Consider the following 26,811-nt stretch of genomic DNA (forward strand, 5'->3'; position numbering starts at 1 on the left):
GCTCAGGATTGTCTTTACTAGAGTTTTCAACTTACTGAGGGTGAGGGCGTGCCAGTGAGAAACATGGCGGAATAACGTTACCACAAGGTAACTTAGCCACAAGGCTTTTCTATTTACAACGCAGTAAACTAATTGCCTGCACAAATATAACAATTTAATATGTAACTTACAATTGATCTTTGTTCTTCATTTTCTAGAAGCATAGAGTTAAAAAACCTTGCTGTATTTTTGTGTAGTTAATTGAGAGAAGATACACTGCCATTACTCCGACGAAAATGACAAGTTCTGACGTAGTAGCCTAAACACGACTTCCCACTTCGTAAATACGAACTTCCCAGGAGGACTTGAGCGCACCACGAGTGAGTTAGGCCAGGTGTTTTCAATCTTGTAGGTGCCATGGATGGACCTTCGATCATCTTGGTTTCAGCTAGCCTATATATTTTTTCGTGTATGAAAACTAAATTGATACTTTTTAAAAATAGATATAAATATGCATATACATTTTATTCACTAAAGCCTAACTGTGCCATAGCCTACTGTAGATGTAGCTATTATTTATTTATTTAATCGATTTTAATCAATTTATTTAATTTAATCAGTTTAATTTGATTAATTTTATTTATTAAGTTTAATCTTATTTTTATATTTATTTAGGTCTATTTTTTATTTGTACATTTTTACACAGTTTTTTCTTTAGACTTTTCCACGGACCCCCTAGCACCCCCTTGTGGCCCCCTGGGGGTCCCCGGACCCCAGTTTGAAAACCCCTGAGTTAGGCGACCCCTCGTAAATCTTAGGGACCCCTGGGTTTGGAAACACTAGTCTCGATAAATGATTAGAGTAATGTAATATTAATGTTTATTTTATAGCCTATTAATACATTTTTCAAAATTTGTTGTGACAGTTTTGTTAAAACTGTACATTTTTATATTAGGGGGTTTGAGAGTCAGGGTGATTGTTATTGCTGTGATTGGTTGGTTTACTCTGCAGACATGAAGACTGCTCCACTGTAATTCAACACCTTATAAGACTGAGCTGCCATTAATGTCTTGTATTGCTGGAACATGTTCCTGGTATTTTAAAGACAATTCGCCTAAAGAACAAACATCATTCCGATAGTGACTCAGAGGTCTCAGTATGTACTCTGCACTGACCAAACAATGTTTCCTTTTTCCTTTTATTTACTGAAAGTTTAAGTTATATTACCATGTTGACAGTTGTCTTACAACACTCCCTATTTAAACAGAAACTCACAATACGGATGTAACCGAAGGTAAGGCCGGGCTAATTGTCATAGTTTTTACTACACTGATTATTTCATGTTGGGAGTTTTTTTATTGTTTATTTTATTTACATTTTGTATAGCAATTAAGCATTTATACCATTATTGTCAAAGGAAGAAAAAAAAGTTTATTGAACTCATTTTGTATATTTTCAGATTTCAACTTATCCCATCCAGTGACAACAAGGCCCTTTATTCAGACATGTTGTCACTGTATGGGGTAGCCTAAGTTAAAATGAATCATGAAAAAGCTGCAAAACCAAATAATTTTAGCCTAAATCATTTTTTATTAATCTGTTCAACAACATATAAAACGTGTGACAACTTGCCCCAGTATAAAATAAGTGCCCCATTGTGTTCTTGCCACAGAGATATTAAAAATGTAAAAATCAGAATTTTACAGAAAACCACTCCAACAGAGAAAGAGATAATTTCTTTCTTTTTTTATATATATAAATCGAGCCAAACCTCATAAATGCATTGTGACAACAAGCCCCGTTGTACCGAAAAATGATACAGCATAGTCAATGCAATGACAAACCCTTATAGAAATATAAAACAATGGCGCCATCTAGTGCTCTTTAAAAAGCAACATCAACTCAAATCCCATCACTTCAATCAAAAAAGCTTTTTTGCTTGTTAAAGCTTTTGCAAGTTAACTATTGCCTTGCAATAAAAAGTAATTCTACAGATAACTTTTTTAGATTATATTGGATTATTGCCCTGCCCAATGCGACAACACAAAAGCATAAACATTAGGGAAGATACATTTGGAGATATGGCTGTCAATACAAAGCTGGTGTTCAATTGTAATGTTTTTATATTTTTCCCTAAAGTGTTCGTATCACTTATAGTTACATTATTTAGTATATGCTCTTCAAAAGCCACCATAGCCATCAATTCAGAGCTTTGGTGCACTGTAAAGTAAAGTAAAGTAAAGTAAAGTCAAATTTAACACACTGTCATAAATTATATTGTATATTATATTACCATAAATGTTTCTAGAAAGCATTCGTTATATGTAACAGGAAACTTTTTGAGAGTTATTGCATGCTGGCATTCATATTTTTCAGGAACAGAGCCAATGGACAGAGCAGGAAGTTGCTGCACTTTGGGGCAGATATTTCAATGTGTACAGTTTGTCAGGGATCTACTTCAACATGGCCACCGTCGGCACAGGTGAAAGCGATCCTGCACAGGTGAGAGGACATCACTTCTGACCTCTTCTCTTCACTCTCTCACTTTCTGTCACTAAAAGAGAGATTTTAAGACGTGAGGACTTCTGCTACTTTAGACTGCGTGACAAGTTGTGAAAGTCGCGCTCTAGAGTGTTATCTACAGTGTTCGTTTTTGATATTTTTGTTTGGTTAAAGTCTTTATAAATATATTTCTAAGCATGAAGTTTTGTCTGTGCTGAATAAATGTGAAGTATATCTTTAAAAAGGTGAGCGCGGGAACTCTCTGACGAGCAGAGCTTCTCTTGACCGTTTCGATTTTGAACACGTTTGATCTGAATTGATGTTTTTGTCATGTTTGCTTTATATGACAGTTAAGAATGTTTTACCACATCAAGACATATTGACCAACATGAGCTCATAATCATATAATAATCATTATTTATATTTATATACATTTTCTGTAGAAGTGAATGCTCCATTCGAAACTCACTGACAGCGAGTCCAGTATTGGTGGTTAGAAGTTGGTTTCCAGTATTTTTTCTAAGTAGTTACTAAGGTGTATTGAGTGGTTGGTAGAGGGTTACTGGGCAGTTGCTAAAGTATTCAGAGTGGATCTGTGTTGCTACTTGGTTGCTAAGGTGTTTTACTACATATTACATTTTTGCCAAAAGAGCCCTCAAATCTCTAATATGTTCTTATAATTAATTATAATGTTATTACTAAACAATAAGGTTAACTAATACTAATAAATGAGCCAACACTTTCACTTTCATTAATAATTTCATTAATGCATAAATTCATTTTGATTAATAAGTCATTAGCAAACTAATTATGCACATTCAAATATGAAGAGTTGCATGAAATTTCCATTTGAATATAATTATGTAATGCTTAAATATTATTAGGCCTACTGTATTAATGAAAGTTATTAATAAAAGTAATCAAGTGAAAACACTGGACACTACCATTCAGTTATTAAAGGTTTTGCTCACCAACGCTGAATTTATTTGATTAAAAAATACAATAAAAACAGAAATATTCTGAAATATTATTTCAATGTGAAATAAATGTTTTCTATTTGAATACATTTTAAAATGTAATTTTTTTCTGTGATGGCGAAGCTGAATTTTCAGCATCATTATTCCAGTCTTCAGTCACATGATCCCTCAGAAATCATTCAAATATGCTGATTTGCTGCTCAAGAAACATTTATTTTTATATAAATGTTGAAAACAGTTGTGCTGCTTTTCTTCATGATTCTTTGATGAAGGAATTAGAAATAGAAATCTTTTGTAACATTATAAATGTTTAATGTCGCTATCAGTTTGATGCTGCCTTGTTGAATAGAAGCATTCATTTATTTAAAAACAGTTTTCATCAATAGTGTCGGGATGTGGTGAAGAAATACATAACTGAAGCTTTTATTTGTGTTTGTTTGCTAGATCACGTGACTTTATACTAGTGTTTAAAGTGGATGTTTAAAGTGGATGCTTGTGCATACAACATGTCTGATGTGTGGGAAAGACATGTTCTGTAGCGGCAGTACAAAGTTAATGGTTTATTATTAAACTATGAAGTGGAACAAGGAAATGCAGGTTATTCAGATGTCCGGAGCGGATTGGGTAGAGAAATCCTGCCCCTGAAACTAGAAAGAGGCTGAACGACATGCATTTACTGTTTCCATCCCATGTATGGAGATCATCACCGTGTAAACTTAAACGACAGAGTGTGTCTGTTCCTCGGTCAGGAGTCATTCCTGCTGGCCTCTATGGGGCTTCTGGGCTTTATATGATTTATTTGTGTTCATTTGCATTTGGCACCTGTCCACTTTTCGTTGCCGGCACAACAACAGTGATACAGTTAGTATGCTATCTGAATGCAGCACATTCAAGTTGTCTATTCTCCAGGCTCTTTCTGGAGACAAACAAATGAGGCAGTGATGCGTTGATGATGCAAACGTTACAAGTGCTGGCCCGTGACTCACTGGCGCTGTTGGTTTGTTTGACTGACTCAGCTGGCAATGATAGATGGTGAATGAAACCCTCTTTTAGCGGCGACCCCGAGCGATGGGGCAAGAAAGGAAAGGCCACCCCTGACCCCTACATGTCATGATCTGTCTTAGGTCCAGATGGCTTCAGCTGCCCAACTGACCGACCTTTGCATCATGAAGTTGGTCAAGAGATCTCGTTCCAGCAGTACTGCAAAAATCAAGACAAAATGTAAAATCATGCGTCTTATGATGATTGGTTAATACGTCTGTGTCCAAACTGGTCCTCTAAACCAAAAGTTCTGTAAACGTGTGTAAACACTACAGTTTTTACTATGAATTATGCTTTATCATTCTGAATGTGGTGCTATAAAAGATTAATTATGAATCTAGGTCAATTAGACATGGAAAATATGGCAAAATAATTGTTATCTTTCCTTGCAAGTCAAATCAATTGAGTTTTTTGTTAATTAATTCAAAGTTGAAGCGTGTTATCTCTGCACCACTAAAAGCAATAATTGCACCAGGAAATAAATTGATAATAGACCATAATAAAGACAATAATAAACCTTATTAATCGAAAGTGGCATAATTCGTTTAGAGCCGGTGAACCTACAGTATAAGACGTGTGAGAGACAAAATAGGGTTTCTGTCTATAAAAGTTTGTAAAATAAATTCTACTAAATATATTTTGGAGCTCTAAACATGAGCATTTTATATAGTAAACAAACAAATTCATTCATTCACCAAATTTGAAAATATTTATATTTCTTTCTGTTTAAGACTGGGCAGAAGTCATGAGATGAATTGACCGTTCGCAAAGACCAGGCCCATTTTGTTACTGTTGCTCTGTCCGACAAGCCATGCGGAGCAAAGAGGACACTGACAACATGCTGACAGACAGGACAGACCAGGTTACTTTTGATATGAAAGTCTCAACTTTCGATTTTGGTCTTTTTTTTTTTTTAAAGAAATGTAAACAATAGCTAAATACCGTTTTGTGGTTCTTTTATGTTATGTGTGCTCGTGAACCGATCATCTCTTCCTTCTAGTTAATTTATTGCATCGAAATAAACATGAATAAACATCAGAAGAAATGTTGTTTCAACCGTGGAAAGACGTCGTCAATACACACCGTTTTTCAAGTTCAAATCCACCGACGTTAATCTGCTAACACTCTTGGCTTGCATGGCTTTATTCTTCTCCCTACACTGCCGCCCATAGGTTTGGCATAGTTACTTATGATGGTGCTCGACGGCGTATTTATGCGGGTTGTGTGCACGATGCTATTAAGAGAGAACCTAAAACCCCGTTTCTCCCAGTTGACACGACAACATATAACCGGCGATTTCAGAAATCTCCACTTTGGCCGGAGTTTTTAGAAATAATCGTTTTCTGGGATAAAAACGGCGTTTTCGTGTAAATGACAGGCCAAAACGCAGAGAAATATCTGCGTTTTCCCATCGTGTAAACGGGGCCTAAGCCTTGTGTTCCCTTCAGTTCTTGGTTAGTTCTATCATGTTGTATTTAGTTGGTTGTTCTGGTCATGTTCCTGAGATTCTGTTATGAGTTTGTTTTTGAATAAAGCTGTTGCACTTAGATAATGTTTCATCATCTCTGCTGAAACCACCTTGTAACAGATACATTAGAATTTGGTTCACTTAGAATTCACTCTGTTGATTTTTAAGACCAAAAAGCTAAAGATGAAAATACGACATACTTTTGTGACTGAGATTATGAACATTCAAAACAATGCGGTGTGTCTGGCTAAATGTGCTTGTTGTGCTTGCATATGATGGTGTTTTTACCAGCTGAGAACTTGTGAAGAGCTTATAAAATGTGCAAAGGAGTCAAAACAGCGACAGGAATCCCTCTTGCACACAATTGAAGATCTGCTGCAAGGAGACCGGGTTTCTGATGTCTGTACCATACTGTGATGGGCAACATCGCCACTATGAAGAAAAAAAAAACAGGTAGGCCTATGCTTGAGCATTTTGTCCTTTTTAGGGTCGCATCTTGTGACATCACGTTTTGTTTTTAGTTTGTTACATTCATATTTCAGTCGAACTGCACCACAGTTTGTTTGAAAGTTGATTGTTGCGCACCAGGGTTCAGATGGCAGCGTTCACACTTATTCAAATGAGCTGCACTAACAGAGCATTCACACCAGATCGCACAAGTGTGAACACACCCTTTCCCCTGCTTTCACAGACACGACTTAACCCTTGTCCCAGACTAAAATGCAACTTGTACTGACTAAGGCACACTTATAAAAGCTACTTAAATAACCTATTTGAACTAAGGCCTGATCTGTTTTTAAAACCAGGTCTTATTATACATGCAGTGTGCTAGAAGCCTATATAGTTTTTTTCTTTGTTGCAATATTAGTCTGCCAAGAGTATCAAACAAACAGCCTCTTGGCACAAGATACTGAGAATGCATTTGAGATGGTATATTAAATCACAAAACGTTGCAATGTTTTGAAAGCCATTTGTTTGATAAAAATGACTGTTTGCATGTTGTAAATGGAGACAGAATAGATGCTTTTCAATTCATAGCATTGGAAAGTGAACTTTCTGTCTGTGGCATGTGAGCAGCCTCAGGCTGAAACTAAATGTGCGTATGTCCACAAGTCTAAACGTCCTCCCGAATTAGAAAAGTCCAGAATGCTCAGAGAATTCTTCCTGAGCATTGTTTCACAGCAGAGGTTTACCTTTGGACCCTAGTAATTTATTGTGTCTGCTAACATCTTGGTCACTGTTATAGTATCCATAAAAGTTTATGGTGCCGAGTTAAGGGGCTTTTTAATGCAGTCAGAAAGAACTTTAGTGGAATATACTGAAACCGACATGGACTGAAAGACATTTTTGCACCATGGTTTCAAACTCACATTATTTTTATGTAAATTACGCTCATAATAGATTGTGACTTAGAAAAAAAGTCAGCAATATTTTCCTGCTGTAATTACCGTCACGCTATTATCGGTGGAAAGCAGGTGATGAACAGAACTTTATTAAAGAGATGTTTTTGTACATTTTCTATTGATAATGGGAGCAGTAATTCATCAAACGATGATAAAATGGAGAAGAGTGTTGCAATACAGTTGCACTATGCAAATTATTGTCAGCACAGGATGTCTTTGCTCCGTTTCCTGATTTGTTTAGTTTTTGTGGAGAATGTGGCAGAACTCATTCTTCATTAATTGTCTCCTGAGTGTTTTTCATATAAATTCACGGCATTAAAGGTTGTGTAGGTAAGAATTGTCTAAAGAACTTTTTTTCAAAATGGCTTAAACTGTCTTTATATACCAATACATAATTAAAATGTAAGTACTTTGAAAAAGAGAGTATAAAAATTGAGTGACTATAGTGTATTTAATCTTCAAAAAACACTGCTCATTAATTCCATTCGGGACGAAACAAGTGATTGGCTTGCGCGACTGTCACTCTCCGTCGCCATGACTTCCGCCGCTATTATTGGCTCTGCCAATTTTTTATACTCTCTATTTAAGAGTACTTGCATTTTAATTATGTATTGGTATATAAAGACAGTTTAAACAAATTTGAATAAAAGTCTTTTTAGACAATTCTGACCTACCCTACCTTTAAGGCTAAGCCAACTTTTAATATAACACGTATTTCATACGTTTAATGTAATAAAACCCATTCATTAATTTATTCAAGAATACATTAATCGGGAGATACTGTACTCTTTCAGAAGATGTGTCATAACGCCCCCTATCATATAACAGTGAAAACACGAAAAGTCGAAAAAAAACTCATCAATCGTCGTTTTTTTCTCACAAACAACGAGATAACTCATCAATGGCGGGGAAAGAGTTAAAAGCATATGCACGGATCCAATATATTGTTACACCACATGCGTTTTCTCTCAACTATTTACGTTCCAAAACTGACTATATTTACCTGAATAGTCTGCCAGACGGACATTTTGAGATCATTTTGTATATATTTTATCGTTTAAACACGAGGCACAAAAAGATGCTCAAACAGCAACATTACACACTAAAGACAGTTGAAAATGTAAAAAAAGCCTAATAGGTCCTAAAAGCTACATTGTGTAAGAATTACTCCCATCTAGCGGTGAAATTGTATGTGACTACCAACTGAATATTACTTTCTAGCCTCTCCCATTCCGAGGGCGTTTTAACTCCTACGGTGGCCGTATTATTTCAAATCTGCCGAGAGTAATCTCCCCCTCGCATTCGTCACGGTACCTCTGAGTGTAAAAACGCGAAAGGCGAAGCTTACATTTCCAGGTATGTCCCTCTTTGGCTAATGTATTTTCAAGATGGAGGCGCAACATGGCTTCCGCCATTCGAGCAGCTCACCCGTATGTCTTATAAATGGCAGATTCTACGCTTACGAGGATACTTGATTAGTTGGTAGAAGTAATTATACATTAATGATGAGCACATCTAATTTTGAAAGAACAAAGTGGTTTTTGCTAAGAATCAACTTAAAAATTACACAGTGTAGCTTTAAGATAATGATTAAGATGTGTACACTCAACATATTCAAGGTGTACAGATTATTACTTTTTACTTAATGGTTACACCACATGAGTCATAAAGTTGAAAATGTTAAAAACATTTTTTTTTAAATGTCATATCAAAGTTTTTCAAAGCAACTGTAATCTTGTTGAAGCTGTACAGATCACCGCACTGGTCACAGGGAGATCTTCATGTGGTATTTTCAGCAAGAGAAGTACAGTAATCACTCAGTAATTGCTTTCAGCAATTAGAAGTATTTTTGTGTTTGTTTATAAGAAGCATTATGCGGTGTACATGGAATGTTGTCCCGATGATGTGGCAGTGCAGTAACAATAAGCCACACAAGCTGCGACTCATCCTAATTTGAATATTCAGGAAAAATAACAGTTTAATGAAAGGATTATGTGGATTCCAAAGTCTCGTTGCTGTATTTTCTCAGTCAGTGTGTCCTGCAGTTGGTCCAGGTGCTGAGCACCATTTAGTATGTTACAAACAAATGACCTAACAACTAAGAAACGTCCCTCGGGGGGAAGTATGATATAAGGTGGTAAACTATGTCTGGAGGACCACAGTGCCATGACACTTTTAGACTTTTGCTATGCAACCATTTGAGGGGCTAAAAAATGTCTTTTGTGCCATCAATGAGGAAATGGACCAAGAGCAGAGGCTATAAATTCTAGAAGAGAAAGAGCAGCCATTCTGAATGATGTTTAGATCTGCACTTCTTTAGGCGCTGATGTGCCACATTCGGTTTCTTTCTGAGTTGTGGTTGTTATTTATGTGAGTTAAGCTGTATGTCTCTTATACTGTTTCCTGTTTAGTTGTCTTTGTTTTTTTTCTTCCTGCTCTCACGGTAAGTGGCCCTGACTGTGGTGCACAGGGTAACAGTTAGTTAGCCAGTGTGAAACAAACAGCTGTGATAGTGTATTTTGTGGAAATACTCAAGAAATGCATGAAGATTGAAAAGGTATATCAATCATTTGGAAAATAGTCTTCACATACTGTGGAGTCCTAGTGTCTTTGTTCCCAGTCCAGTCGGGCCACTCAAATTTCAATTCCGTTTGACGCCACAGAAACGACACACTTCATCTTTAAGATATGCGTCGCAAACATTGATTAAACTTGTGAAAAGTTCAGTGAGCTTGAAGTGACTTATGGAAATTTACCAGCCATAATTATTTATTTTTATTTTTAATATTATGTGAATATGTCTGTTAGGTCAAGAAGACGTGAAACAGAGCTCATTTCAGTGTGCATGCAGTGTGAGACCTGGCTTTCTGGCCGCGCGCTTCGGAGTTCCCACACAGTTCCCTTTCCCAGTCCCAAGTGAATATTTAAATTGTCAAGTCTTAAACTTTCGTGACAATGCAGCATTGCCCTGTCAATGACGTCCCGAGCGCCGTTCACGTTTGTTTACATTAATGTTCTCTCAACATTGCATTATTAGAATTCATAAAAATGTTACCATCCAACTGTTGATTGACTCAGTTTCATAAACTCGCCAAAGCTGATTTTTACTTGCGCCTGGCGAGTGTAAATTTTAGGCCCTGTATGGAAGTCTCTCACACAAATAGTCTTTGTTCTTTAGTTTTGTGTTTTCTGCTCACATTTTTTTTTTTTTTTATCCCTATGGTGCTTTGGTTGCCATGGAGAAATCAGGCTGTTGTGTTGGTTACCCTGGGGACTGTTTTCCATAGTGTGGCCTAGGCATTCAAGCAAGAGCATTTAAATGTTGTGAAGGCATACTGATATTTGAGCTCATAGCATCTGCAAACATAACAGATAGACTTTACTGATTATACATGCCATTTATTGTGCAATTTGTTTTTTTACACTCATAGTGACTAAATGTGTAAAGTAACACCATATTCTTTAGGACAGCTGTTTAGTTTAATTAACCAATAATACACTCAAGGTTATGCTAAATATAGTATAGAGTAAGTAGAGTATAGATGAAGGTTGTTGTCAGGCAGATCATTGATCATAGTCATGTCACGTCAGGTGTAATGCACACGGTGGCTATACTGTAGGAACAATTGAATTTTGAATTTAATTGAATTTTTTGCTGATGTTATTTTCTAGGCCAGAGGATCCTAACCTCAACCACTTCCCTTTAACCACCTGGCTCTATTCTGTCATATAATGCCCACTTTTTATTTATTTATAGATATTTATACATTTTGTATATTTATTATTGTACAATATATATTATATTATATTTATAATTTATCCCACAAAGACGGCAATATCCGAAATATTTGTCCTTGTGGGAAAACAGCTTGTAAATCATACTATACCATGTTTATGAAAATGTAAAAATGCAGAAAGTTTTCTGTGAGGGTTGTGTTTAGGGTTAGGGGGGAACTCAATGTGTGTGTGTGTGTGTAATTCAATAGAGAGCTTTTATTATGAATAAAATATAAAATAAATAATTTATGCAAATTATATATTCTTAATTTACCATTCGCATTTTTGTTACACAAATCTGTTGTCCCATAATGAAAATGCTATCATTAGATATGCAGTAAGCTGATGCTGTAACAAATGTCTGACAAGGTTATTTAAAAAAGTTTTTTCGAACAAATTTCCTTAGGGAAATTAAAAGAATTCTTGGCATTCCCTTGTGAATGTGTAACCGTTTCTAATCTGTCTTTCAACATCCATAAAGAAAGTGTTTGCCTGACATCTGACATCTGATACCTGATATAATCTCACTTTAGGATGGCTTAAACCTTTGGCTAATTACCAACTGATTGCCACATATCAAACAGTTTCTTTGGGGTTATTCTCATTTACATTTTCTATGTAACCAACATAAGTAAAAACACCTCTTATGGAATGTGTTTCTGTCATAACTCGCTCTAGGGAATTATAATAATAATGGTTGCATCATTGCTCAAGGCAGCCACAGATTGGGACAACACTCAAAATGCTGTTGATGTCTCCTGTGAGTTTCTCACACTTGTTTTAGATGAGAAACTAAGAAGAGCAAAGTATAATAGGTAGCTTTAGATAATATTTGTATTCAATATTCACAAGATATACAGTGAGATAATACACCTACGTTTAGACCCGAAACATACTCTGTGCAATGTGTATGTTAAGGGGTCACGGTCTGGTTATCATGGCCCTGTTAGCCACTGCTGATAGATGCTGTAACTACATCTGATGAAAATCTCCATTGACAGCCATTCACAAGTATCTGTTTATTTTAAATATATATTTTTTTCAGTAAATATTTTCTAAATAGTAAATGATTACTATTATTATGAATAATTATTGAATGTTATTTATTATATTATTATTATTTACTCTTTTTGTATTATTTAGTGTCTTTGTAACAGGGCATAATATGCCACTTTAAAGATCAGCCAAATAATACAAAGTCTTGATTTTGTAAAAAAAAAAAAAAAAAAAAAATCATATAAATGGTTGCAGTACCTCTCTCCCCAGTCTGTCTGTAACGCTCTGTTTGGTTTCTGTCTCTATGAAGCCTCTCCTCCCAAAAAACACAATATGAATCGGTCAAATTGATTCATAGCGATTTTTTTTTCTCCCCCTCTTCAGTATAGCAGCATATAACCAGGCATCACCCCCTTTTTTTTTTTTTTTTGCATATGCCTTGGATGGGAATTATTTAAATGAGGAATATTGTGACATGTTCATTCTCGGAATGAAACTCAAGACTACAAACGAGACGTTTCAGGGAGTTCAGAAACAGTGCGCACTGATATAGAGAATAACTCCCTTTGGAGTGGATATCTTTTGCTTTGTAGTCTTAAACTTTGGATATCTTAAACTTTGCAGACATTTTCCATGCTCAAACAGCAACATTACACACTAAAGAAAGTTGAAAATGTAAAAAAATAAATACCATAATAGGTCCTCTTTAATGTCACAGATAAGGACAGTGGAAAATTTGGGACTCTGCACGTTCTTATGGCATCGGACAGTGCATGAGCACTCATAAGGCCAAGATTTCAAAATTCTGTAAAATTAAATGGGGAAATATTCTGATATCTTATTTTCATTTTTTTATTTTTTAAAAACATTGAATAAAGAGATTACACAATACTGAAAAACGGCAAATCCTATATTTCCTCCGCAGCACACATTGTATCAGCCTGGATCAAACTTGAATCTTGCTGAGCATGTTAATTAAAGTTTTGACATGTTCAATCTTTTAACGTGTTTATAGCTAGCTAAATTTATCCAGTTTAATTTCACAGATGTTTGCAGGTAACTCTGTTGCCTCATTGAGTACTGAGGTGTAGTGCTGCTACAGTAACTCTAGAACTCATACAGTATTAAAGCTGATGTGTGTATGTGGCCTTATTGTGTCCAGGATCAACAGCTTTTCAGGTGCCTGCTTCCCATTACTGTTGTGAACAGGTTTGTGTGCTGGAATCCTGTTTGTCCAGAAAGCAAACTCTCTTATCTCTCCCTTATGTTTGGTCTTTTATATATATATATATATATATATATATATATATATATATATATATATATATATATATATATATATATATATATATATAAATATATAAAAGGAGGGACTTGACCTGGAAGTATCACTCAACTGTGTAAGTCTTTAACACGCTCACAATCACACACACTGTTAAACGCTTCTCTGCTCCCAAGACATGCAGGGCAATAAGATCAGGTATCCAAGGCTGTGATCTAATCTTCTTTGAGCTGAAGAGAGTCCCGTCACACAGCTCAGAGTCTTTAGCACTTATTTACGCCAATCAGCGTTCCTGTCTTAGGAACAATCCGGCTGGGCCAGGAGGTCTGGGATGAGAGCAGATCTGACAGCCAGTGTGTCTGTGACATGATGGGTTCAGTTGTGCCTGGAGTCTCATAAAGAACAGGATCAGGGCTCGTGCTTGTGGAGTGGAAGGCAGTTTGGCACGTCCGCTTAGATCATCGGTGAAGCATTACCATGTTTTCACATTCTGATTTTGGTGACTTATGTAATTCATAGGATGAAAGCAACACAGAGCAGTAGTAGTATCATCAGTATTATAAAATGTACTACTTCTACTACTAATAATAACTGTTTAAAATAGCAAGAATACATTTTGTTTAAAGTCAATGTTATGTTATTGAAACATTAAAGTTACAGTAAGCGATTTCTGAGAATTGCTGTTGAAAATTTAAATCAACACCTAAAACAAAAAAATGTGTGGATATTTTCTAGATGTCTGTTCTGTGTGTGTGTGCTGAAAAAAAAGATTGTTTGTTTGTACATAGTCCTGACTTTGTAAATAGGAGAAAAACAAAGTGGATTGGATCGATCCACCAAGCACCACAACACTCTTGTAGCCAATCAGCATATCCGCTATAATGGGGGAGAAGAGAGAGTAAACAAGCAGGACATTTGAAGAAAGTCTAATAGAGAATAGGACATATCAGAGGAATATAAGAACACAGGTAGTGCTGTAGCGGCGCGTCGAGAAAATTACGTTGACGTCATATTTTTTCATCGACACTTCTTTATTTATTTTTTGCACCGTTCCCGGAGGCACAGCTCGACACACACACGTGGGAGACCGAAACAGCAACCTCTTCACAGAATTCCCAATAGTGTTGTCAAAGTACCGGTCGGTATTGAAAATGTGACGGTACCAGCATTTCTGTAGTAACGTTACCGGGTATATTCGGTACCCACTAATAGGCACTGCTTTCTGTCGCTTCCGTGTTTATCTAAGCGCGGGGCTCCAGAGTAACTTTTTTACTATGAGCACTAGCCTATACCACGATATAGTGTCTGTGTGTATTAAACTGCAAAAATACTATTTAAATATTGACCCTGCATGTTCTGCTTGTCTCTGTGTGAATGGATGGCGCAGACGTGCGGTTTCATTTACCGCACACACACACACACACACACACACACTGAAGAACGAGTGACACTCGCGCTGTTTTCAGTCTCGGCTGCCTCACAATATGATGATGATGACATGATGAAATTCATCTCCAGAGCCACTCTGAGAGTCACTTCATGAGCATTTTACCGTTTTGAGAAAAACTATCGTCGTATCATACACACACAGAAACTCAAAGGTCTTCACGGCAACCCGTCAAAATAAAAGTTCGGTTTAACTTGACAGAAATAATGATATTAGTCTACTGTACAATAGATTTAGCTACATCTCCATGTATTAAAAATACTACTACTACTACTAGTAATAATAATAATGTGTGCATAGAAGGTTGCTTATTTTTAAGCAATATTTCTCAATATTTGCGTTTTACTGCATGTAGCCTTCAATGTATTATTTACTTATGATTACTGTCATAAATAATAAAGTAATTGTATCTGTATCTGTCTAACGTTAGCTAACTCATGCTGTGGTCGTTTACGAGTCAAATACATAACGTTAGACTAACGTTAGCCAGCTTATAGTATCATGATTCAGTACGCTAGTTCGCCAAGCAATGTCCAGGTCAGGGTTTTTATTAATCGAGCAACATAAAAATAATTGTTATATTAAGCGTCCAATTAGTCGTTAGATTAGTCGACTAATCGATAAAATAATCGCCCAACTAATCGTTTTATTTTAATAATCGTTTACCCCAGCCCTAGAACAGGACACCTGCTGAAAACCGAGGTTGCTTTGTTTCTGCTGATACATGAGGAACATGTTTTTTTTTTGCTGTTTCGCATAACCAATATATGCTGTTGTTGTTATTGTTGTCTGATGCGCCAGTCGTTGCATGTGTTGCATAGCATGTTATTTTGGGTCTGGAGCAGTGAAGCAAGAGGTAGGGATTAATTAATCGGACAATTAATCGGGTTAAATCGAATTTCACAATTAATCGAATTTCACAATTAATCGATTAACAATTAATTGCATAATTAATAGAATTTCTAATCGCGATTACAATTGCCACGATTCCGCAATCGTTCAAAGCCGCTATTACAAATGAAAATCCACTGCGTGCGTGCGTGTGTTTAGAGCATGTTATGTTATGAGAGGCGAATCACGACCACTTCAGAAAACCCAGCACAATAGGAACTACCAGGCAGTGACGTAAGTGTACGCTGAAATAAAAAGTATTTCACCTCAGAAAAACAGACTTTCCTGTCCTGTCAGCCGTTATACTGTGCTCGTAGCGCACACTCTTCAATTGCACCCGCATATGCGGCAGCGCACGCTTTGTATCGCTTCACTGTATATAAAGTGCAAAAGAAACTTACGAGCATGCAACATCGTTACGTTGTAAATTAGTAAATGAAATAAAAGTAAAATACCAATAAATCACATTACTGGTACATTGTGTGTTAGCTGAGAAGGATTTGCATGCAGGTATGCATGCAGTTTCCATGTTTCATTAACAGTTCTTGTTAGTATTGTGTATTCACCATGGTAACTGTCATATATGTTATATATATTAAATGTAAATTGTGATAATCGTAATTAATAATCGCAATTACAATTTCAAGGGAATAATCGTTTTTGTCATAATCGTGCAGCCCTAGCAAGAGGTGTGTTTGTTTGGGTGACGTTTTCAAATATCAACAGCGTTTCTCAGAAATCGCTTACTGCACCTTTAAAGGGTTAGTTCACACAAAATTGAAAATAATGTCATTAATGACTCACCCTCATGTCGTTCTAAGCCCGTAAGACCTCCGTTCATCTTCGGAACACAGTTTAAGATATTTTAGATTTAGTCCGAGAGATTTCTGTCCCTCCATTGAAGCTGTATACAGTATACTGTCCATGTCCATAAAGCTAATAAAAACATCATCAAAGTAGTCCATGTGACATCAGTGGGTTAGTTAGAAGTTTTTGAAGCATCGAAAATACTTTTTGGTCCAAAAATAACACAAAATAAGACTTTATTCAGCATTGTATTCTCTCCCGGGTCTGTTGTCAATCTGCGTTCAGGACTCCGCAGTGACGCTGCTGACGTAAGACGCTGATGACGTGTTATCTGGTGCGCCCGAGCTTCATTTACAGTCTGAGGGAGACGCACGCTATATTCAAGCTATTCTACATTGTTTGCGTGGATATCATTTTTTTAATGGTGCGTAAATGTGCATGTCGCGGATGAGACACTTTTACAGCGTGCGTTTCCCTCAGTCTATAAATGAAGCTCGGGCGCACCAGAAAACACGTCACAGCGTCTTACGCCATCAGCGTAACTGTGAAGGATTGACAACAGACCCGGGAGAGAATACAATGCTGAATAAAGTCTTATTTTGTGTTATTTTTGGACCAAAAAGTATTTTCGATGCTTCAAAAACTTCTAACTAACCCACTGATGTCACATGGACTACTTTGATGATGTTTTTATTAGCTTTATGGACATGGACAGTATACTGTATATACAGCTTCAATGGAGGGACAGAAATCTCTCGGACTAAATCTAAAATATCTTAAACTGTGTTCCGAAGATGGACGGAGGTCTTACGGGCTTAGAACGACATGAGGGTGAGTCATTAATGACATTATTTTCATTTTTGGGTGAACTAACCCTTTAAGACCAGGGGTCTCATTTATAAAGCGTGCGTACGCACAAAACGGGGCTGGAAACGTACGTACGCCAGTTACGCAAAGGTTGTGATCTATAAAAAACAAACTTGACGGGAGAATGTGCGCACCTTTAAGCAAACTTTGAGCCGTGCGTACGCACATTCTGGAGACAAAGGGAATTGGCGACACAGATGGTGAGCTGGAGTTAAATGTCTTTTTGGTCACTTTTAGACAGAAAATCTAAATTATTCGATTATTCGAATTAATTATACATATACAGAAATATAATTTCACTCACCAAGACTATCACTTGAAGCAAATATCCACACCTTAAATGTCCGCGCCAGCGAGCGCGTTGGGCCGTTTAGTGAAACTGACGCATATCTAACGGCAGATGAAGTAAAACTGTAAATCTTCATTATGATTCCTAATCATAAATAGGCTACAGTGCGTGTTCACAATAACAGTTTAAATAAAATATTGATTTAAACTGTTTTACTTCTGATATAAACATTCAGATTAAATATGACATTCTCATTAATGGAGTTAAACACTTACACTAGCTACATGAAATTTATAAATATTTGTTGTGGATGCTATGCTTTTGAACACTTTTCCTTTGGCATGCTGTGTTTTAATGTTTTAGCTACAGAGATAATTGCTTATCATGATAATAGCAGATTGTGCAAATATAATGCACAACAAGGTCGATATTTTTCCATTAAAAATACAAATCAATTAAAAATACTATTTGTTCAGTGGAAAAGATTGAGAAAAACTTTCTCTGAAATGTATTTTACACTATTTGATTTATTTATTCAAAAACAAGGCAAGGATAGGCTACTAAATGATTTGTATTAATGTAATGTGACGGCACATCCGTATTTCATATTTTCCTAATGTCTTGTACCGTTAAACATGTTATCACGTGGATGAATAATCATATGCAAATGATATGCAGATGAGGATATGCATAGTAAAACTAGGCGTTGTAAGCTCCATATATGGTTATTTCGGGGAGGAGGCGCATGTGCGCACAATCTTCCGCTGACTGGGATTTATAAAGTGAATCCTGCGCAGTTTTTGGCATACGCACGGTTTTATAAGTCTGAATATTTTTTTGCGTACGCCATTTTGGGCTTTCGGGCGCACGTACACTTTTAGTAAGGATCCTACGCACAGTTTTATAAATGAGACCCCAGATATATTGTTTTCTATTTTGCTATCAATTTATTGAAACAGTATTTTAACAGGTATTGTTATATTATTATAAACTATTTAGGTTTGTCACCTAAATATATTAAAACATGACCTGATTTGATAGTTATTCCAAACATTTAATTTTTTGTTTTGGCAAGAATTTTCATTTCATTGTTTTGTGCTGAAATACCGCTATTGTGTTGCTGCTATCAAATTTGCCTCACAAGGTTTGTTCTCTTTAGAAGGCCCTGTGTATCTGCCAAGAACATAGAGAGGTTATTCTGTTGATTGACATATTCATGGCAATGGAGAGCTGCTGACATCGTTTTGTAATTGAATTTCCCACGTAAGTCGTGCACTGTGCAGTGCAGTTAGCCAGTACTAATAAGCCAAATGTCAGCTTTGATAAGTGTGTTATATAAATACATCAGCAACACAAGCACTTACACAACCCCTCAGATAAACAGATCAAAAACACTTTCATTCAGTTGAGTACCGTTTGTTTTTATAAGTCTACAAATTATGCTTCTATTGTGCGGTGGTTTTGGATCTGTATGTAATATTTTTTCCAGAAAGTCTGAATCAATAGTGTTGACTTTGATCACTGGGAATGCTGGGAAAGGCAGGTTCATGCAGGCAGAATGAGGAGGAGTTTTACTGGCAGATGTGTGTTAATGACACAGCAGCGTCCTGCCGTCCTCATACCACATTCCTGCTGTCACTGGAATTCACAACAAATAGATCAAGTACAAATAAAACCAGTGTGTTGATGCCTTTTTACTTGTTTGATTATTAGCATGTTGGTATGTTCATGCAATCAAGAAACGTCTAACGTCACACATTTTTTACATTAAAGTAAAAAATTTAATAAAAATGATTCTATTTTTTATTGTGTGGCGGAAACCACCTTCCATAGTGAAGTGTTTTTGTGTTATCAGTAATACTTCAGCATCAACTATTATGTTCTTAATTTATGTCTTCATTAAAGGGATAGTTCCCCCCCCAAAAAAAAATTCTGTCATCATTTACGCGCCCTCATGTCGTTCCAAACATGTAAGAGTTTCGCTCATCTTTGGAACACAAATGAAGATTTTTTGGAGGAAATCTGAGAGCTTTCTGAACAAAAGTCTTACTGGTTTGGAACGACATGAGGGTGAGTAATAAATTATAGGCCTATTTATTTAAATGTTTGGGTAAACTATCCCTTTTAAGTCGCCTAATGATGGGAAAAAATAATGCTTTGTTTCCGGTAGACAGTTATGTGTGACAGTCACAAGGTTAGCCTAGAAAGAAACGTGCCAAAAATGTCCAGACTCTTTGAAGTGTTGAAAAGTGTGTGCAATATAACTTTCCAATTGTCGTGTCTAATCTGCTTTCCCATAAATCTTCATGCTTCAGTGTGAGCCGGCCAGGCCTCAGAGGTGTGGCCATAATAAGCAGATTAGATTGTTGATAGTGAAAGCCAAAGGCATGAAGCGTCTGTGGTTGACGTGACCTCAGAGGACAGAGGTGCGTCCTGGAGTTGAGCCTACATGTACAGTCATATGAGTTCATGGCTCGAAGGCACATCACTAACCAGACACGCCTCCAGTGAGGTCAGGAGATTGTTTGCTTTGCTTTTAATAATCTGTTTGATCCTTCTCCAAATTAAAAAAGCCCTGTGGAGTATGTGTGGCCTTACCATATCTCAGACAGGATTACTGTGTGTGTGTGTGTGTGTGTGTGTGTGTATGTGTGTGTGTGCATGTGTGTGTGTGTGTGTGTGTGTGTGTGTGTGTGTGTGTGTGTGTGGTTCTATTAAACTCTACGTTATTTAATCCTTGTCCTTGTGGGGACATTTTGTTTGTTCCCCGTGAGGTAAACGGCTTATAAATCATACTAAGTGATGTTTTCTGTGATGGATATGTTTGGGGGTAGGCTTATGGTTAGGGAATATAAAATATAGTTTTTACAGTATAAAAATGATTATATCTATATGGAAACTCACCATAAAACATAAAAACCCAACGTGTGTGTTTTTCTAAGCACACTTTTATGGATAACAGATGTGTCCCCCCCCCCCCATCATAGGCAGTGTGCATATGACATCACTACTCACCACAGTGACATCATCAACAACATTATAAATGCTCAATTACTTGCTGTCACCGCTGATGTCAAAGGTTACTGTACATCATGAGGTCACGTGTTAAGTAATGCCTGAACCGAGGACCTCAGTATCACAACATCATTGTTGAAACTCAAACATGGTGTCACATTTCTTCTTCTTTCAGAATAGTCTATTGTACAGTGAAAGAGTGCTGGTCGACAATAAAGCCATTATTTATTTCCACAATTATTTACACTACCGGTCAAAAGCTCTCCGATGCTGTATTAACTTGTTTAAAGATACCGTAAAAACGTTTTTATTGTGAAATATTATTACAGTTTAAAATAACTTTTCTATTTTATTATATTTTAAAATGAAATGTATTCCTGTGATGATGACAAAGCTGAATTTTCAGCATCATTACTCCAGTCTTCAGAGTCACATGATCCTTCAGAAATCATTCTAATATGATGATTTGCTGCTCAAGAAACAACAAATGTTTTTGCTGCTTACTATTTTTGTGGGGAAAAAAATGTATGATTCCAATATATATATATATATATATATATATATATATATATATATATATATATAGCACACAGACTATTTGAGTAAATCTTAGAGAGATTATGGAATAATGTTACTGTATTACCCAGAACACTTTAAGGGACAAAAGATAGGAGACAGCTCATTTAATAAAATTAAAGAAAATCATATGATGGCTGTTGTTTACTGTCCGTTTACTTCTTCTTCTTTTTGCAGATGATTGGAAGTCCATCTTTACAGTTAAATAAGCATGACCTGTTTGTTTGCTCTTGAATGCTAACTCACATTAGTTGGACCTGTCTGAAAAATACAGTTTGTTAGCGTGACTAGCACAATTTACAATACTGTTTTTGTGTGATTTTATTCCTGATTTGAAATGGATTGAATGTAAAACATATCACTGACAAACTGTTTTCAATCTTCCCCCATTTTAAGTTGTTTGCAGCTGTGCTTGCATGACTTGAAAAGGGACTTTGTCTGAACAACACAAGCATGAGAACTCAATCCTCACTTTCTTTAATACACAACAGCAAGAATCAATGCAATGCAAGATATTCATCTGACATTTCTACACACACACACACACACACACACACACACACACACACACACACACACACACACACACACACACACACACACACACACACACACACACACACACACACACACACACACACACACACACACACACACACACACACACACACACAGAAATGTATCTACTGTGACTGACAGCAAAATCAACAACAAAATGAAAATAACATGCTTGGAAAACCAGAACTAGCAAAATTATAGTCACCATGAAATCAAAATGGCCAATTCTTCTTATTTTTTTTTAAATGGAATATTGCAGTATTTATTTTAAATCCATGCGTTCTAGTAATCTTTAACCAAAACAACTTCCCATCCCTCTTGCAGAGACATCTCTTCAGTTCTCTGATGACGTGTGCTGGTGTGAGGGCGGGACAATCTGTCGCTTACATGATATCGACCAATAGCAAACCACAACCATCCAACCAATTCTATATTGACTAAATCAAGTCCCGCCTTACATTTTTCCTTGTCTGAGAAGCCTTTTCACTCTGATATGTCACAATACGGAAGAAAATACTATAACAACTTCCACTTTATGGTGACTATATTTATTATTTAATGTCAACAATGGCAAAAAAAATAAAATAATTAAAAATATAATATATTCAAGTTATTATTCAAACTAATTTATTTTCATACCAAATGTGCAATATTTATTTATGCAGATTTTATTAAACCATAGCATCTTTCACTGTACTGTAATGTATAAATCTGGCTATAGTCATGAGATAAAAGCCTAAAAATAACGCAGTGCTGTAATAAGTCACTGTAAAATTGATGAATGCATGTAAATGGGGTAATGTGAAGATGGGCAATTTGTATGACATATGATTCTCCTCAGCGCCAGCCAGTGGAATCAAATTCTCCCCCCATTTAGTCTGATAAAATTATATATGATGTGTCATGTCATTTTCAGATATCCTGCTTAGATTTGAGCAGCTTCAGATACTTTCTGCAGTCCTGTTGTTGTTTAATGTTGTAGAATTTCTTGCTTAATACAAATGCCAGGTATTAATAATACAACAAAATCAAATCATTTTTGAAGCATGGGAACTGACGCTCCTGCCAAAGTCCCTGTGGCTGTTTAACACACTGTTGATTCTTTTTGTATTACACACCTTGCTTGCTCTGTTTCAAACCCTAACTGTCTTCATGGCAGCTAACCTTCTTGGTAGGGTTATATTACCAAAATTTCACAATTCTCCATACCAGTTTCTACCACAAACATTACACACAGTATTTAATTAAAAGTTAAATATTGATATGATTAGGAAAAACTAAGTGGGACGTAGACTTCAAGTATTTCTTAATTATGTATGTAAAAAAATTATAAATTAATAAATATAAAAAAAATTATTGGAATGTATCCAACTTAAAAAAAAGTGTTCTAAAACGTCTTGCTAGCATTCTCATTAAGTAATGAAAATATTATTTCTGAATGTTCTTTGAACGTGTTTTATCTTGGTTATACGAACATTAAGGAAACGTTCCATTTGATAATTTTTAAAACGTTGCTTTTAAATGCTCTCAAAACATTCTGAAACAACATTCTTAACATTTATGAAAATGTTAGTCGAACATCCAAAACTAAAACGTTTCAGAAAAAAAACATGAATGATGTATAACTAATGTTTTTACATTGTAATTACAATGTATGAACAATGTATAAATTATGTTTTTGTGCTGATGTTTTAACAACATTATTAAAGACCAGATAACTTTGAACTAATGTTCTGTTAACATTACTGGAATAATGTTTTGTTCATAATTTTGAGAGAACCTTGCCAGAACATTAGCCAAAGAATGTCCCCTGTTGTGTAGTCTTCAAATACGAGTAATGCTCAATGCCATTTATTTTGCTTTGTCTGCCATTTTGGATTAACTTTTTCACTTCATTTGGAAAAAAATAAGGTATACCTTAGGCTACATAATCTATCTTTGGAAAAAGCCTTTGAGACTCCTTTAAACACTGTCTAGGTAAGCAACTTACTAGTTTTAATAACAGATTTGTGATTTGTAGAAAAATATACCGTGGTGACAAATGTCAAAGATGTACTATTAGTGAGACCGTTTGGTCAGTTTCATTTGAATTTAGTCAGTCAATTTGGTCAAATGTTAGTTGGAATCAACTTGTCTTCCAACCTACAAGTCTTGGCTAGTTTAATGCTATTTTTTAATACGTTATTTCGTTTTACTTTCATATTTGTATTGTTCTGGTGTGTGATATAACTTTCAATTCACACAATATCATAATCCACTAATGCTGCCACCTGTGGACTAAACTGCATACTACAGGTAATGTTTCTACCTACCGTATGTTTACACTAATGATTGATGTTAAGCCTAAGCTCAGATATTTGTAGTGAGAAGGTGTGGAGTGTGTAATTAAACAGATCAAAGATTTCTGATAGCTGTGATAAAAAAGCCCCTGTGTTCCCAGAGGATATGTGGGAGATAGTGAACTGCCAAAGACAGATAGTGGAAACATGTTAAGTCATGCAGATGAAGTTGAGTTGTATTTTTGCTTATCAGTAGCTTCAAAGTATGAGGGCATGTTGTCATTCTGTTACCTTGTCAAAACAGATTACGCAATTAACAGCTTTGCTTGTCACTTGATGAATCTATCCAAGACTAGTTGCCTGTTGCAATGTTTCTTGATCTCAGCTCAAATCTACCCGGGATCTTTTGATTTTTGTTTGAGTTTTTAAGTAAGACCAAAAAGCCTGACGTTCGCTTCTGGATAATGCAGCATTTTTTTCAGTTTGTGGCTGCTGTGTGACATTCCACATAGAAATGTGTGGAATTTGTTTGACATGTGAGCAGTTTCGCAGTGCTCCTCTTGTCTTAGAGACGCTTAGATGTTGGGTAAACCTTTGAGCTCACAGCCTGTTCATAATGTTGCTCTAGTTCAAGGTTTTCCAACATGATAAGAGGTGTGTGCTCAACAGTCAACACCGATCACTCCGTCCACAACCTGGAGGAGAGTGTACCTGTAGGAAAGACAAATCACACATGAAATCCCTTTTAAATCTTAATTTATGCATGATTTTTTTCCTAGGTGTTTCTCCTCTAGAGTTTCAACAGAGATCTCAACAATGTCTCAAACTATCTTTGATTTGCCAATTTTTTGAGTTCTCAGTATGAACTCAAACATTTCTCATCAAGTTCTTCAAAGACCTACCACCTATCCACATCCATCTTAAAGTCATCATGAAATCTAAATTTACACTATTTACTATTACTAATTAATCTGTGTAAGTAAACACACAGAAAAACTTTTGTTTGCCGTGGCAATCTTAATCAAAATCTGAACATTTGTTTCCGCTCTGGAATGGCATTTCTCTTCTGATGACGTCAGTTTGACGACTTGCGTTGAATACCCTTAACCACTCCCCTCAAACCGTCAGTCTGCTATGAGCGAGGGATGGAGAGGAGGAGCGCTGAAGTAAAACCCGCCCTCTTTTCAATATTCCGTTTCACTTTGAAATACGTCACAAAACTGAAGTAAAGTCGGTTGCAACTTTCGTTTCACTGAGACCTTAAAGGGATAGTTCACTTTGAAATTAAATTTTGGTATTTTTTAGCTTACCTGAAGTGCATCCAAGATGTAGGTGTCTTTGTCTCCGCAGTAGTTTCAATTTTGATATTTTTAGGTCAAACCGTTCTTGTCTGTCAGTCATATAATGCAGGGATATAGGTACTGTCTCCAAAAGCATGCAGAGATTTATCTAGCATGCAGAGAAAAGTCCAAATTCAAAAATTCCCCATCGTAAGTGCACATTGATGGCCTAAGCTTGCGTGAACTCATCCGGGAGTGTTGAGTTTTCACTTATTCCCAATTTGTAAGCCTTCTATCTTGACACATTACTCGCTTCATTGTTCAGGTCAATCAAAGGCATACGTTGAGCCGTACAGCCAATCACACGCGTTTCTGCTGAGCTTAAAAATGCAACGTCCAATCGAAGGCGGTTAGATTAGTTTCCGGGGAAGAAATCCGGTGTAAACAAATCAGTTGGACGTGGTTGTGTAAAAGAGATAGAAACGATATAAATACTGTTTGTTTTATCAGACAAACTGCTTGTTTCGTGTCTTAGGCCATCAATGTGCACTTACGATGGGGAATTTTTTAATTTGGACTTTTCTCTGCATGCTTTTAGAGACATCTCTGCATGCTTTTGGAGACAGTGCCTATATCCCTGCATTATATGACTGACAAACAAGAACGATTTGACCTAAAAATATCAAAATTGAAACTACTGTGGAGACAAAGACACCTGTACATCTTGGATGCACTTCAGGTAAGCTAAAACATACCAAAATTTTATTTCAAAGTGAACTATCCCTTTAAAGGTCTTAATCATTCTTTTTACCCTAAAGTCGTCATGAAATCAAAATGAACCCTATTTACTTTGTTAGCACATATTACTAGTCTTGTGGTGAACAATTAATCCGTGCAAGTTAATTGACAGAATTTTTTTTTGTTGTGGTAATCTTTAATCAAAATCTGTTACTGTAATCTGTAATCTGTTAAGAAGAAAAAAGTTACTTCCGGTCTGGAATGGCGTTCCTTTTCTGATGACGTCAGTTTGACGCTTGGGTTGAAAACGCTTAACCACTCGCCTCAGACCGTCAGTCTGCTATGAGCAGAGATGGAGAGGAGGAGCGCTAAAGTTAAACCCTGCCCTATGTTCAATTTTCCGTTTCACTTGGAAATACGTCACAACACTGGAGAAAAGTTGTTTGCAACTTCCGGTTCACGGGGACTTTAAAGGGTTAGTTCATCTAAAATGTTAAATTTTAGAATGAAAAATTAAAATATATTGGCTATATAAGCAATATCACACGAGTAGCCGTGCGATATGGCTTTATATCAGCACGGCGGTGATTCGGCCGTAGGGACGAATAATAAAAAAAAGACACGTGTGTGTGGAGCAAA

At 36.2% G+C, this 26,811-nt stretch overlaps 1 protein-coding gene across 4 annotated transcripts in view; it reads left to right on the top strand.

Moving 5' to 3' along the window:
* The first annotated feature begins 2,365 nt into the window (after window positions 1–2,365).
* ank3b (ankyrin 3b) overlaps window positions 2,366–26,811 on the top strand; it is a 171,185-nt gene continuing 146,739 nt past the window's right edge. For 3 of the 4 annotated variants that reach the window (XM_079596461.1, XM_079596466.1, XM_079596469.1), the window contains exon 1: window positions 2,367–2,481. In XM_079596461.1, coding sequence (XP_079452587.1) covers window positions 2,443–2,481 — 39 coding nt within the window. In that variant the 5' untranslated portion in view covers window positions 2,367–2,442. Of the gene's footprint in view, window positions 2,482–26,811 lie in introns of all 4 variants that reach the window. The other variant, XM_079596437.1, reaches the window with a different exon arrangement.

Source organism: Phoxinus phoxinus, assembly GCF_949152265.1.
Source record: "Phoxinus phoxinus genome assembly, chromosome: 21".
Classification (NCBI taxonomy): Eukaryota; Metazoa; Chordata; class Actinopteri; order Cypriniformes; family Leuciscidae; genus Phoxinus; species Phoxinus phoxinus.